General features: G+C 38.0%; 2 protein-coding genes and 1 long non-coding RNA gene across 5 annotated transcripts; 1 reads left to right on the forward strand and 2 right to left on the reverse strand.

Moving 5' to 3' along the window:
- Window positions 1-8: 8 nt before the first annotated feature.
- LOC130506269 (uncharacterized) lies at window positions 9-3914 on the reverse strand. 3 transcript variants are annotated; one of them, XR_008941953.1, is made up of 8 exons: window positions 3878-3914; window positions 3685-3758; window positions 3184-3599; window positions 2949-3101; window positions 2780-2823; window positions 2531-2675; window positions 1193-1282; window positions 9-201 (listed from the first exon to the last, which is right to left on the reverse strand). It is a non-coding gene; the product is annotated as an uncharacterized LOC130506269 (long non-coding RNA). The 3 variants fall into 3 exon arrangements; XR_008941952.1 differs by having other exon boundaries at window positions 2531-2625; window positions 2780-2826; XR_008941951.1 differs by having other exon boundaries at window positions 2780-2826.
- A 638-nt stretch (window positions 3915-4552) lies between these two features.
- Window positions 4553-7049, forward strand: LOC130506271 (probable ADP-ribosylation factor GTPase-activating protein AGD13). The gene is made up of 9 exons (XM_057000906.1): window positions 4553-4627; window positions 4843-4920; window positions 5154-5235; window positions 5398-5473; window positions 5563-5726; window positions 5807-5957; window positions 6030-6152; window positions 6246-6341; window positions 6419-7049. The coding sequence occupies exons 2-9, from the start codon at window positions 4881-4883 to the stop codon at window positions 6698-6700; spliced, it is 1014 nt and encodes a 337-aa protein (XP_056856886.1). The 5' UTR covers window positions 4553-4627; window positions 4843-4880; the 3' UTR covers window positions 6701-7049.
- A 2065-nt stretch (window positions 7050-9114) lies between these two features.
- On the reverse strand, window positions 9115-11130 carry LOC130506270 (polyubiquitin-like). The gene is made up of 2 exons (XM_057000905.1): window positions 10972-11130; window positions 9115-10607 (listed from the first exon to the last, which is right to left on the reverse strand). The coding sequence occupies exon 2, from the start codon at window positions 10605-10607 to the stop codon at window positions 9234-9236; it is 1374 nt and encodes a 457-aa protein (XP_056856885.1). The 5' UTR covers window positions 10972-11130; the 3' UTR covers window positions 9115-9233.
- Window positions 11131-12593: the final 1463 nt, after the last annotated feature.

Below are 12593 nucleotides of genomic sequence, written 5' to 3' on the forward strand. Positions count from 1 at the left end.
GTCTGGAATGAACCAAGCCTGTCAGGATGCAAGTACTTCCTCACGTTCATAGATGACTTCTCACGAAAGGTATGGATACGATTTCAGAGAAGCAAGGATGAGGTCTTTGATCACTTCTCGGAGTGGAAAAACCTGGTTGAAAACCAAACCAAGAAGAAGATTAAGTGCCTCAGGACTGACAACGGACTTGAATTCTGCAACCTGCAAATGGACAAACTATGTCAGAGTTCAGGAATCAAAAGGCACAAAACGTGCACCTATACTCCACAGCAAAATGGAGTTGCAGAAAGGATGAACAGAACTATAGCTGACAAGATTAGATGCATGCTTGCTGAATCCGGTTTGGAAAAGAGCTTCTGGGCTGCAGCTGCTTGTACAGCGGTCTATCTAATTAACAGATCACCTAATGCATCACTAAAGTTCAAAATTCCTGAAGAGATGTGGTCAGGCTCTAAGGTTGACTACGGGCACCTACGGCGATTTGGATGTGTAGCATATGTTCATAAGGTTCAGGATAAAATCAGCCCTAGAGCAGTTAAAGGAATATTTGTTGGATACCCTCAAGGTGTAAAAGGGTATAGAGTCTGGATTCCAGAAGAAGGAAAGTGTACTGACAGTCGAAATGTTGTTTTTGATGAGGAAAAGCTATTTAACAGACAGAAACAGAAGAGTGTCACAAAGCCAACAAAGACAAAGAAAGTGACGTTCAGTACAAACCTAATACGAGGACCATCTACACAGAAACCTAACGCAGACAGCACTGGTCAAGGTGGAGTATTGTCTACGGATGCAGAGGGTTCTAATCAAGGTGGAGAAAACTCAGATTCAGAAGAAAAAGAATCATCAGCGGAATCAGACTCGGACCAGGAAACAGAGACAAATGAAGAAACAAGTCTAGATGACTACATTCTAGCGAGAGACAGAGGAAGGCGCACCATACGACCACCGTCCCGATATGATGATGGTGAATCAGTGGTGGCCTATGCACTATCATGTGCAGAAAGTATTGAACTCTATGAGCCTAAATCAGTTGCTGAAGCTAAGCGAAGCAAAGATTGGAAGAAATGGAAACAAGCAATGGTAGAAGAAAAAGTCTCCTTAGATGAAAACGAGACTATGATACTTGTTCCCAGACCAGCCAAGCAGAGAGTAATAGGATGCAAATGGCTATACAAATACAAGGAAGGGATACCTGGTGTGGAAGATCCAAGGTACAAAGCCCGACTTGTAGCAAAAGGTTTCACGCAGATCGAAGGGGTAGACTACAATGAAATCTTCGCACCTGTGGTCAAACATGTGTCAATCAGAATTTTGCTATCAATTGTGGTAAACTACGATTTCGAGTTGGAGCAACTAGATGTTAAAACGGCCTTTCTAAATGGCACGTTGGATGAAATTATCTACATGGAACAACCAGAGGAGTTCATAGCAAAAGGAGATGAAGGTAAAGTTTGCCTCCTAAAGAAATCACTATATGGTTTGAAACAGTCACCAAGACAGTGGAATCAGAAATTCAATGAGTTTATGAAATCTCAAGGCTTCCAGAGATGCACAAAAGATCAGTGTGTCTACACAAAGGGTTCAAACATTGAGGATATGATTTATCTACTAATATATGTTGACGACATGTTGGTAGCAGCGAAAGACATTAAGAAAATCAACATATTGAAAGCAAGTTTGAACAAAGAGTTTCAAATGAAGGATTTGGGACCAGCATCTAGGATACTTGGTATGGAAATCACTAGAGATAGAAAGATGGGAACTCTAAAGCTATCTCAAGAACGATATCTGAAACAAGTGCTTAAGACTTTTAACATGGAAGACAGCAGAGCCGTGATTACACCAAGCAACTCACAGTTCAAACTTAAAAGCCTAACTAAGGATGAACTGATAACTGAGAGACGCCTAATGGATACTGTTCCATATGCAAGCGCGGTAGGAATCCTCATGTATGCAATGATAGGTTCAAGACCAGACCTAGGGTTCGCTATCTGTGTAGTAAGTCGGTTCATGGCTAATCCAGGAAGGGATCACTGGTCTGCGGTTAAATGGATCCTAAGATACTTGAAGGGAGCAACTGGAGTGTGCCTACATTTCACTAAGTCAGAAACATTTGACATCGAAGGATTTTCAGACTCGGATTACTCTAGTGATCTAGATAAAAGAAGATCAGTGTCAGGGTATGTGTTTCGAGTTGGTGGGAATACAGTGAGTTGGAGATCATGCCTACAACAGGTAGTGGCTCTATCTACTACGGAAGCCGAATACATGGCACTGGCAGAAGCTACTAAGGAAGGACTATGGCTGACAGACATATGCGAAGAATTGGGGTTTAAGCTAAACAATTTCAAGCTAAACTGTGATTCACAAAGCGCAATCTATCTAGCCAAAAGCAGTGCACATCATGACAGGACAAAACACATCGACAGGAAATATCATTTTATCAGGGATATAATTGAGGCAGGTTCGATGAAGGTCCTAAAAGTGCATACTACAAAGAATCCAGCTGATATGCTTACGAAGAGTTTACCTGGTAACAGTTTTGAGAAGTGCCTGGCACTTCTGAACGTCTCAGCATAAGTCAGCAAAGGAAGTCCAGAGATTGATCTTGGTCGATTTGATAATCTCACAATGGACATGAAACAGATATTGAGGTGTATCAGTATCGGTAATTACTACAAAGAAATCGACAGATTTACACAGCATTAGATGGTAAAATCTGATGATGAGTTCTGAAGAAGTTTGAGAATGGTTGAAATTCTAAGGAAAATCACAGTACCTAAAACTGAAATTCTACCGTCTTGAAGTCTGGATTCTCTGAAACTACTGCAGATGTGAAAGAGAAAAGTATCAGACAATAGAAGAAGAATATGATATACTGATGAATGGGAAGCAGAAACTGAAAGGGGCAGAGCAAGTTTGTCTACAGAGGTTTTGGAAAGTGATACCTGAATCAGTGAGAGTTACAGTGTTGAGGTTAAGTGAGAGAGTCAAGGTACTACGTGTCGTCAGTGGTCAAACTGAGAGGCACATGGGTCTGGGTTCGATCATCAAAATTGGAACTACTAAGGGCAGAAGAATAGTCGACGATTCTTCAAATTCTGGAATGAGTTCAAGAATGATGAGATTGAATGCAGAGAACGGAAAATCATGACTCAAGAATAAAGATTATCAGAAACTTACAGAGGATCAATCAGAAATCGTGGCTAAACGGAAACGGTTGAGCAGTTCGCAAGGTAGAGTTGTGAGCGATAGGAAAGATGAAAATCATGATCTGTCATCGGTAAAGCTGACAGAGGAGATGATGTCGTAAGATTAGCGGAAGCATCGTGAAGCCCAGATCGGTTAAAACTCGAAGAGGTTTGGAGACTGAGTGAGATCAGGAGGCGATGAAACCGGAGCTGAGCTGAATCGAAGACAAAGGTGGAGATTGAAGGGTTTGGTTGTCTCAATTCAGACAAAGAGGGCCAAGACTCTATTGGGTCCAAAACAAGTGGGCTGCATTCAAGAGTTAAAGCCCATACGACTTCAACAATTAAGTCTTGGGTCAAGTCTTCTACGAAGCCCATGACAGCAGCTCCATTGCCCTTTAAATACACCTGAAACGTAGAGTGGAAGGTTAGGGTTTTACGGCAAAGAAGTAAGCAATATCAACAACAAGCAGGAGAGTTGCGGTGAAGATACTCAAGTGCTGATCAGGTTGTGTTGCAAGGAGATTACAGTGTTTTCTAGCGTTGGTGAAATCTCTTCTCTGGTTCCTGTTGAGAAGAGGAGATTAGACGTTAGATCTAGGGTTACAATACAAGCCATCATATTGTAAACTCTTGTTTCATTGACACTAGTGAATCTTGAGAGCACTGTCTCTCCCCAGACGTACCGATAAGGGAACTGGGTAACCAAATTGTCTTGTGTCTTTACATACAAAACAAACAAACGTATCAAGGTTACAAATTGATCGAGGTTAACTTAGGATATAAGTTGGGACAGAGGTTAAGTCACAAAGAAATACCTCACATGTCATAAGGATTTCATTGGGGGTTGATTTAAAGAAGAGTTGGTACTTATATTTTTGAATCCCTAAGCTATGTAATGGCTATTGCAAGTCTCTTCAGCTCTTAAAGTGTTTGCTCCCTTTTTGTTTGTTTTTTTTTGTACCCTGTTTTTCTAATACAAGCGAGAAGAACTTTAACGTTTCGAGGTTCTGATGAATCAAAGAGATGAAGAATTATTACATCTTTTATATAAAGAATGTACTGTACCTGGATACGGAGTCTAGTTTCAAAAGACGAACCATGACTTGTATACTTTTAACCTGAGTTTACACTTCACAGTGATAAAATACATTACATCTATAGTAAGTTTACACTTCACAGTGGATAAGTTTTGTATAATGAAAGAAAAAGAAAACCTGATTTCACGACGTAGTTGTCATCACACTTTGAATTAAATGGAGACCATAAAGTCGCCGACTTTGGTGGGAATGATTATATTTTCTTAAATTAAATCTGCTCTAGTTTCTTCATTTTTTAAAAAGGGAGAATTTTTTTTATAATAAAAACAAAAGTCAGCGACTCAGAGAGCACGTATTCTTCGTCATTTCTCAACCTCTCCTCCCTTTCCCAATATTGTAAGAACACCAAGATCTCTCTTATCTCTCTATTACAATTCCTGTATGTCTGTTTTTGTTTCATGTTATATCACTGTCCTTCAGCAATGTTACAGAAATGTCACGTCTAATCATTAATTAGCTTAATTACCTAAAGAACATTGGAACTTTGTGTGTATGCTCATTTTTACAAATATGCGTGTGATGGGTCATATCTTTGGTTTGCTCAAATGTAGGATCTTTGTGTTGATGGTTGCTGTTTCTTAGAAGACCAATGAGTAATTATGCAGCCGGACTTGATAACTCTGGCTCAGGTATGAACAATATTGATTTGTAGGATTAAGAAATTCTATAGATTTAGAGAAAATTCCTGATTTATATTTTCTATGACATCATTTTTGTGATTTTCATTATTGTGATGAAATTCTATAGATGTAGAGCAATCTTTTGATTTTTCATGTTCTGTAGTTATGAAAATGGCTGCATAATTAAAAAAAAAATATAATATCTAGGTTTATGATGATGATAATGGTTGCGTGTTTAACAGGTAAAAGGAGAATAAGAGATCTTTTGAAACAACCTGATAACCGAGTCTGCGCTGATTGTTCCGCTCCTGATCCCAAATGGGCGTAAGTTCATCACTGCACATTAGATATAAAATCTTTGAGATTCTCACAATTTTCTTATTTATTACCAAAAGCTAATAACGCATGAGCTTGTGTCTTTAGTTATGCTGCATATTTATGTGTTTATCTCTTTTGTTTAACTAGCTTTTGTGGCTTCTTTCTCAGATCATCAAATATCGGAGTCTTCATTTGCTTAAAATGTTGCGGTGTGCACAGAAGCCTCGGCACTCATATCTCAAAGGTGTTATAGCTTTTATTACTACTCACACTATATGATCTCTCATCTCTTCTTTGCTGTGTACTCATATATAGATAGTTTGGTTTATCTAGGTCTTGTCTGTGACACTTGATGAATGGTCTGATGAGGAAGTCGACTCCATGATTGAGATTGGAGGAAATGCTTCTGCAAATTCTATTTACGAAGCTTTTGTACCCGAAGGAAGCTCTAAGCCTGGACCTGATGTTAGTCATGACCAGCGTATGATATTCATCAGGTAGCAAATCTACAAGTGTGACAGGACAAATTCAATAGTTGTTTCTGATTTGTTACTCAAAATCTTGAATATCGGTTTAGGGCTAAGTATGAACACCAAGAGTTCCTGAAACCAAGCTTGCGGATTACGTCAGGGAAAGCTTGCTCAACAAAGAAACCATCATTTGTCAAATCAAGTCTTTCTACAAAATTCATGGATAGTTTTCGCGCAAATTCATCATCAAAGAAGATGGTAAAACTTCTAACTTGCAATTTTTATTCAACAGTTTCTTCTTGTTAAACTGAGATTTATAAGTTTTGACAGTTTGAGGAAGGAATGGTAGAGTTTATTGGATTGTTGAAGGTGACTGTCAAGAAAGGTACTAACTTAGCAATCAGAGATATGATGTCAAGTGATCCATATGTTGTCTTGAATCTTGGGAAGCAAGTAAGTTTATCTCTTAGTTACACTTTATTGACATGCCGATATGCACCCTTTGTGGATCCGAAAGTTATGTTTTTTTTTTTTTGGCTGTTTCAGAAGCTTCAGACAACAGTTGTGAATAGTAATTTGAACCCAATATGGAACCAAGAACTCATGCTTTCTGTTCCTGAGAGCTATGGTCCAGTGAAGTTGGTAAAGCCTATCCTAAAAAAAAAATAGATAGAGGTTTATACTCTGCATGCATCTTATGGGTTTGTCTGTGATTGCAGCAAGTGTATGATTATGACACATTCTCTGCTGATGATATAATGGGAGAAGCTGAACTTGATATCCAACCTCTGATAACATCTGCAATGGCTTTTGGGGATCCTGAGATGTTTGGGGATATGCAAATAGGAAAATGGCTGAAGTCGCATGATAACCCGCTTATAGATGACAGCATCATTAACATCGTTGGTGGGAAAGTGAAACAAGAGGTTCAGATCAAGCTTCAGAATGTAGAGTGTGGAGAATTAGAGCTAGAAATGGAATGGTTGCCACTGGAACAATAATAGTATCAGCAGGTCCATTATGTATTAAATTACAATTTGCGTACTCTTTTGTTGAAACATTTTTGGATCTTTCCACAGGACTCTTTTTTTGTTATATTTGTTTCCGATGGTTATATATCTTCAGAGTACACATTGTATTTATACTATTAAAGCAGGATCCTATTGGTCTTTTTACTAAAAATACTTTTTTTTTACTAACATTGCATATTTCATTAATGACAATCAAGTAATATTAATAACACATCTATATTGGATTATTTTTTTGGATCCAGTCCACTGCCTACATCATTTCTCTTGGGCCATTTGGGCCAATTAAGAAATCAGATCCAATTTTTTTTTTTTCCAAGTTCAAATAATTTATTTTCAACCATTCTTAATATTTTGTGTAGTAAACAAAAATTAATCACTTAATTATTATGTTTTTTATTTTTTAATATAATTTAAGCATTCATAAAAAAAATTGAATTTTTCATTGAGAAGTATAAATCTTTATTAAAAGTATTTAATTAAAAATATTAACCCCATAATAAAATTAATTTATCAATGTTATACCAACTTAATTCATTAAAAAATAAAGTTTAATTTTCTAAACATAAATACTTATTAGACCTTGACGTTCGGGTATGGATCGGCTCTTTCGGGTTTTTCGGGTTTTGAAATTAAACCCCATTCGGGTATTATAAATTTCCGGGTCGGGTTCGAGTCTGGTTTTTCCGGGTCCGGGTGGGTTCGGTTCTCATGCATAAGAACCTGAAAAATAATCAAATAACCAAAGTATCTAAAACGAGTTCGGTTATTTATACTCAAAGTAACCAAAATATCTGATTAGGTTCAAATTTTGTATCCAAATTTCTCAAAAGTAACCAAAAGTAACCAAAAATATCTATTCTATACAGTATTTTGGGTAAACTTTTATCTAGACTATCATATTTTATCCAAAAATACTCAAAAGTACCAAAAATAACTCATATAGTTAACTTTTAATATTAAGTTAAAATATTAAAATAATTATAAATATAATTATAACATATATTTTTAGATATATATTCATATTTCGGATATCTTCGGGTACTCATTCGGTTCTCGCTTCGGGTCGGGTTCGGGACCGGTTCTTCGGATATAGCAATTTAGAACTCATTCAGATATTTACCCCGGATCTGATCGGATTCGAGACCCTGATTTTCGGGTTGGTTTCAGATTGGTTCTTTGGGTCCGAATATTGTGCTCAGACTTATACTCTTTTAAAATGAAACACGATAAAAAAGATAAAAAAACTTAAGTCTTTTATAGAAAAAAATAAATATATGAAAATACGTTTACTAAATATTTGTCAATTTAAAAAAATAAGGGAAAATAAATCTGCGCTTTCAAAGTGCGGATCAAAATCTAGTTATATATTTAGTTATATATTGTTTTTGATGGATGAAATTCTAAGAAAGCCTTCACCCTTTTGGCCTAGTTTCGTACTTTTATGTTTGGTAACCAAATGGACACAAGAGACCATCTGTTTTAAGTCTCAGATTTTCCATTACAACAACTCTTCTCATTACCAGAGAAAGCTTAATCTACAAGAATCATCTTCCTGTTAAGCAACTCAAGCATTAGACATCTAGGTGTGTAACAACAACTTGAAAACTACACTACCAGACCATAAAAAAGGCACAATGAGATTTGAAGCTAATTTCAAAAACACATGAATGTAAGCAAAAGATGTAACAGAGAATAAATTTCCAAACATAACGATCTGTTGCTAACAAAGGCATAATGAGACTTGAACCTAATTTCCAAGAAAACATGACCAAAGAAAATGAAGCTTCACTCGTCTACTGGAACAGTTTTAGATTTGCTATAAACCTTCTTTTCAGTTTCAATCCGTGGACTGCAAGAGATAAAACAATAAGAACCACTAGGGACAAGTTGAGCGACTACACTATCAACAACATGTTTGAGAAACCAGACTATTAACCACCTGAGAAATAAAACTATCACCCCCTGTTTGAGAAACCACAACATTAACCTTAAGGCATTCGGCTTTAAGCTAGTTTCAATGTAAAAAAAGACAATAACAAAGACAATAACCTAACTAAACCAAGATCCCTGTCGTTGGTCTTTGCACCAAGGAGTTTCCTCAAGCATGCTCGAGCAGGGCGAGAAAACCCTAAACAACTTCCACACGTCTCAAATATGTTCAAGCTACAGCCCCATTCAGTAGTAAGATTTCAGAAGTACTAAGCTAAGCAACTACTGAAACTTCACTCTCGTCACCTGATAATACTAAACCGAACCGTACTCCACCAACTAGCAAACGGCAAAGCATTTATAAGCTCAAGAAAAGCACAAGTAGAGAGACAAGGACCTATTACATTTCACAATAGAGAAGATCGATTTTGGCTTATAAAATAAAGAGAAACAAGAACGCAAAGAGTTCATCAATTATTCATCAGGGGCTTTATAAGACCCCAAAACACAAACCACAAGAAGTTTTTAAAAGAAAACAAGACACTGACTTTTAACCCGACACAGGAAGAGAGTTTTAGATACCACCACGGAGACGGAGGACCAAGTGAAGGGTCGACTCCTTCTGGATGTTGTAGTCTGCTAAGGTGCGACCATCCTCGAGCTGCTTTCCAGCGAAGATGAGACGCTGCTGATCCGGAGGGATGCCTTCCTTGTCCTGAATCTTGGCCTTCACGTTGTCAATGGTGTCAGAGCTCTCCACCTCAAGTGTGATGGTCTTACCGGTCAAGGTCTTCACAAAAATCTGCATACCACCACGAAGCCTTAGCACCAAGTGAAGTGTTGACTCCTTCTGGATGTTGTAGTCAGCCAAGGTGCGACCATCCTCAAGCTGCTTTCCAGCGAAGATGAGACGCTGCTGGTCCGGAGGGATGCCTTCCTTGTCCTGGATCTTGGCCTTCACGTTGTCAATGGTGTCAGAGCTCTCCACCTCAAGTGTGATAGTCTTCCCGGTAAGAGTCTTCACGAAGATCTGCATGCCACCACGGAGACGCAACACCAAGTGAAGGGTTGACTCCTTCTGGATGTTGTAATCAGCCAAGGTCCTGCCATCTTCCAATTGCTTTCCGGCAAAGATGAGCCTCTGCTGGTCCGGAGGAATACCCTCTTTGTCTTGAATTTTGGCCTTCACGTTGTCTATGGTGTCGGAACTCTCCACCTCTAGAGTGATGGTCTTCCCGGTCAAAGTCTTCACGAAGATCTGCATGCCTCCACGTAGACGCAAGACCAAGTGTAGAGTTGACTCCTTCTGGATGTTGTAATCCGCAAGAGTACGTCCATCCTCCAACTGCTTGCCGGCAAAGATCAACCTCTGCTGGTCCGGTGGGATACCCTCTTTGTCCTGGATCTTGGCTTTAACGTTGTCAATAGTGTCGGAGCTCTCCACCTCCAAAGTGATAGTCTTTCCGGTCAAAGTCTTGACAAAAATCTGCATACCACCACGAAGCCTGAGGACGAGATGCAAAGTTGACTCCTTCTGAATGTTGTAGTCAGCAAGAGTCCTTCCATCCTCGAGCTGCTTGCCGGCAAAGATCAACCTCTGCTGGTCCGGTGGGATACCCTCCTTATCCTGGATCTTAGCCTTAACGTTGTCAATAGTGTCGGAGCTCTCCACCTCCAAAGTGATAGTCTTTCCGGTCAATGTCTTGACAAAGATCTGCATACCACCACGTAGACGCAACACCAAGTGAAGGGTAGACTCCTTCTGGATGTTGTAGTCTGCTAGAGTCCTTCCATCCTCAAGCTGCTTCCCGGCAAAGATAAGCCTCTGCTGATCCGGAGGGATGCCTTCCTTATCCTGGATCTTGGCCTTAACGTTGTCGATGGTGTCGGAGCTTTCCACCTCGAGGGTGATGGTCTTTCCTGTGAGAGTTTTCACGAATATCTGCATCTGAAAATTCACAAAATTCGATATCAATTAACCAGAAACACAGATCAATCTCGAAAACAATCACTAATCACAACTTTCAAATCTCCGGTCACGAAAAAAACGACAGATCCAAGGATAACAACAACGCAGATGATCGAATTATACAATCGAATCAAATCATCTGGATCTAGAAGATAATCACAGATCGAAGCTTAACGACAGAGATCAAATCGTTAAAACGCTAATTAGATCCTACGAATAAACTAACCCTAGATCGACAAAGGAAGCAACGCAGATGAACGAACAAGACGAACTCTATCGAAGGAATCAAATTCAAAGAACAGAGAACAACTCGCGATCTAAAGAGAAGATCGAGAAGCCTCACCTTGATTGAAACTTGCGATTGAGAGAGAATTTGAGAAGATTGAGAGAGAATTTGATTTATCGAATTTCGGAAACTGATTTGTGAAGGAGTTGAGGTCGCAAGGGTTTGATTTATACGCAAGGATGAGGCCGACTAGGTCATGAGAGAGGTAAGGCGGTCAAGTAGTAACTAATAAGATGTTGACACGTGTATCTTGCCTTAATTTTAGGGAAAAGGAAAGGTATTTGTGCTTTGAGTTGATAACTACGAGCCGTGTACCGGCTAACAACCTATATTTTAACGCCGTTTCTTTCTGAGTCGTTAATAACCACAACTTTTAACGGTTGTAGCCCATGTTCTAAAACGCGGGCGCCTAGCCGATTACTCGGCCGCCTAGGCGCTCGGCGCAAGGGTCCCGCAGCGAATAAGGCCAAATCGGCTTACTTATTCGGACCCAAATAAATCGGCCGGTTAATGTGATTAATCGGTACTGTACCGATTTTTAACCGTTTTTTAACCGATTAATTAATAAGCTTAAATTTTAACTTCTTGTCAAGTTTTGGGCTCTTAAGAAAGCCCAACTCGTATTATTTTTCCCACAGCGAGAGTCTATTTATAGATCATCGAAGCAACACTTTTGTTTCAGTTAGTCGATGTGGGACATTAGCTCTTTTAGTTTTTTTGTGCTTTTTACTCACTGTGAACAAAATTGGTTTTTTTGATTGGCTGTTCAAAAAACATAAAGCGTGGTTTTCTTTGCCTCATTAGACGTTGACAATATATGCTGGTTCATTTCTTACCAATAAAACAAATATATTTCTAATAAATCTAAGACGTGTGGTTTTGTTTGTGTATCTAGGAAATTAGTTTAGTTTGTGCGCTGATACAACATATTAAAAAATATATTTCTAGGAAATTAGTTTAGTTTGTGAATTTGATTATTCGTAACTAGATAATATATCACTAATTTTCGCAATGGTTTTCTTGTTAAAATTAAATATCTGTATAGTTTTTAATATATAGTTTTCATATATAGTTTTTAATAATAACATATACACAAATTATCACACTAAAATATAATTTTACATTATATATTTAATTTTAGTTATAAATAAAATAAAATAATAATAAAAATTAATCCCCGAGTACTCCCTGATTTATCTCCGATTTTTTGATAAATCGCTAGGCGTCTATAGACCGCCCGACTCACGCCTAGCGCGTTTCCGAACATGTAGCGAATGCCGAACGTTATGATTTTAACGATCGTTACGGAAAATGGTATTATTCTTTTCTTTTAATCAATGGTGGAGCGGAAAATGTCAATAATTGAACCTTGGGTGGGTCGACGCCTATCTCGTCTTTTCTAGATAATATATTCATACTTTATTTTTTCTTTTAGGCAAGTTGGCTTTTATTGAATTTACATTTTTTCTCGGAAAATAAAGTAATGTTTTATTTTTTGTTTTTTAGTATGTATTGGATATTTTCATTATTTGCTTCGGATAATGTTTTTTTTTCTGTATCAAGTTGGTGAGAGCGATGGATCTGTAAATTTGTTTAATATCAACTGTGCGGGCTTTTTTATTTCTATACTAAAATATTTTAGTTTATATAACAATTTTTTAATAATTTAATGTAGTTTA

Source organism: Raphanus sativus, unplaced genomic scaffold (genome assembly GCF_000801105.2).
Source record: "Raphanus sativus cultivar WK10039 unplaced genomic scaffold, ASM80110v3 Scaffold3056, whole genome shotgun sequence".
NCBI classification, from domain to species: Eukaryota; Viridiplantae; Streptophyta; class Magnoliopsida; order Brassicales; family Brassicaceae; genus Raphanus; species Raphanus sativus.

Bases quoted from the DNA above. Each gene is read 5' to 3' on its own strand.
- LOC130506271 (XM_057000906.1), top strand. From the start codon at position 4,881: ATGAGTAATTATGCAGCCGGACTTGATAACTCTGGCTCAG. The intron at 5,474-5,562 runs GTGTTATAGCTT...TGGTTTATCTAG, and splicing joins TCGGCACTCATATCTCAAAG to GTCTTGTCTGTGACACTTGA. The intron at 5,958-6,029 runs GTAAAACTTCTA...AAGTTTTGACAG, and splicing joins ATTCATCATCAAAGAAGATG to TTTGAGGAAGGAATGGTAGA.
- LOC130506270 (XM_057000905.1), bottom strand. From the start codon at position 10,607: ATGCAGATATTCGTGAAAACTCTCACAGGAAAGACCATCACCCTCGAG.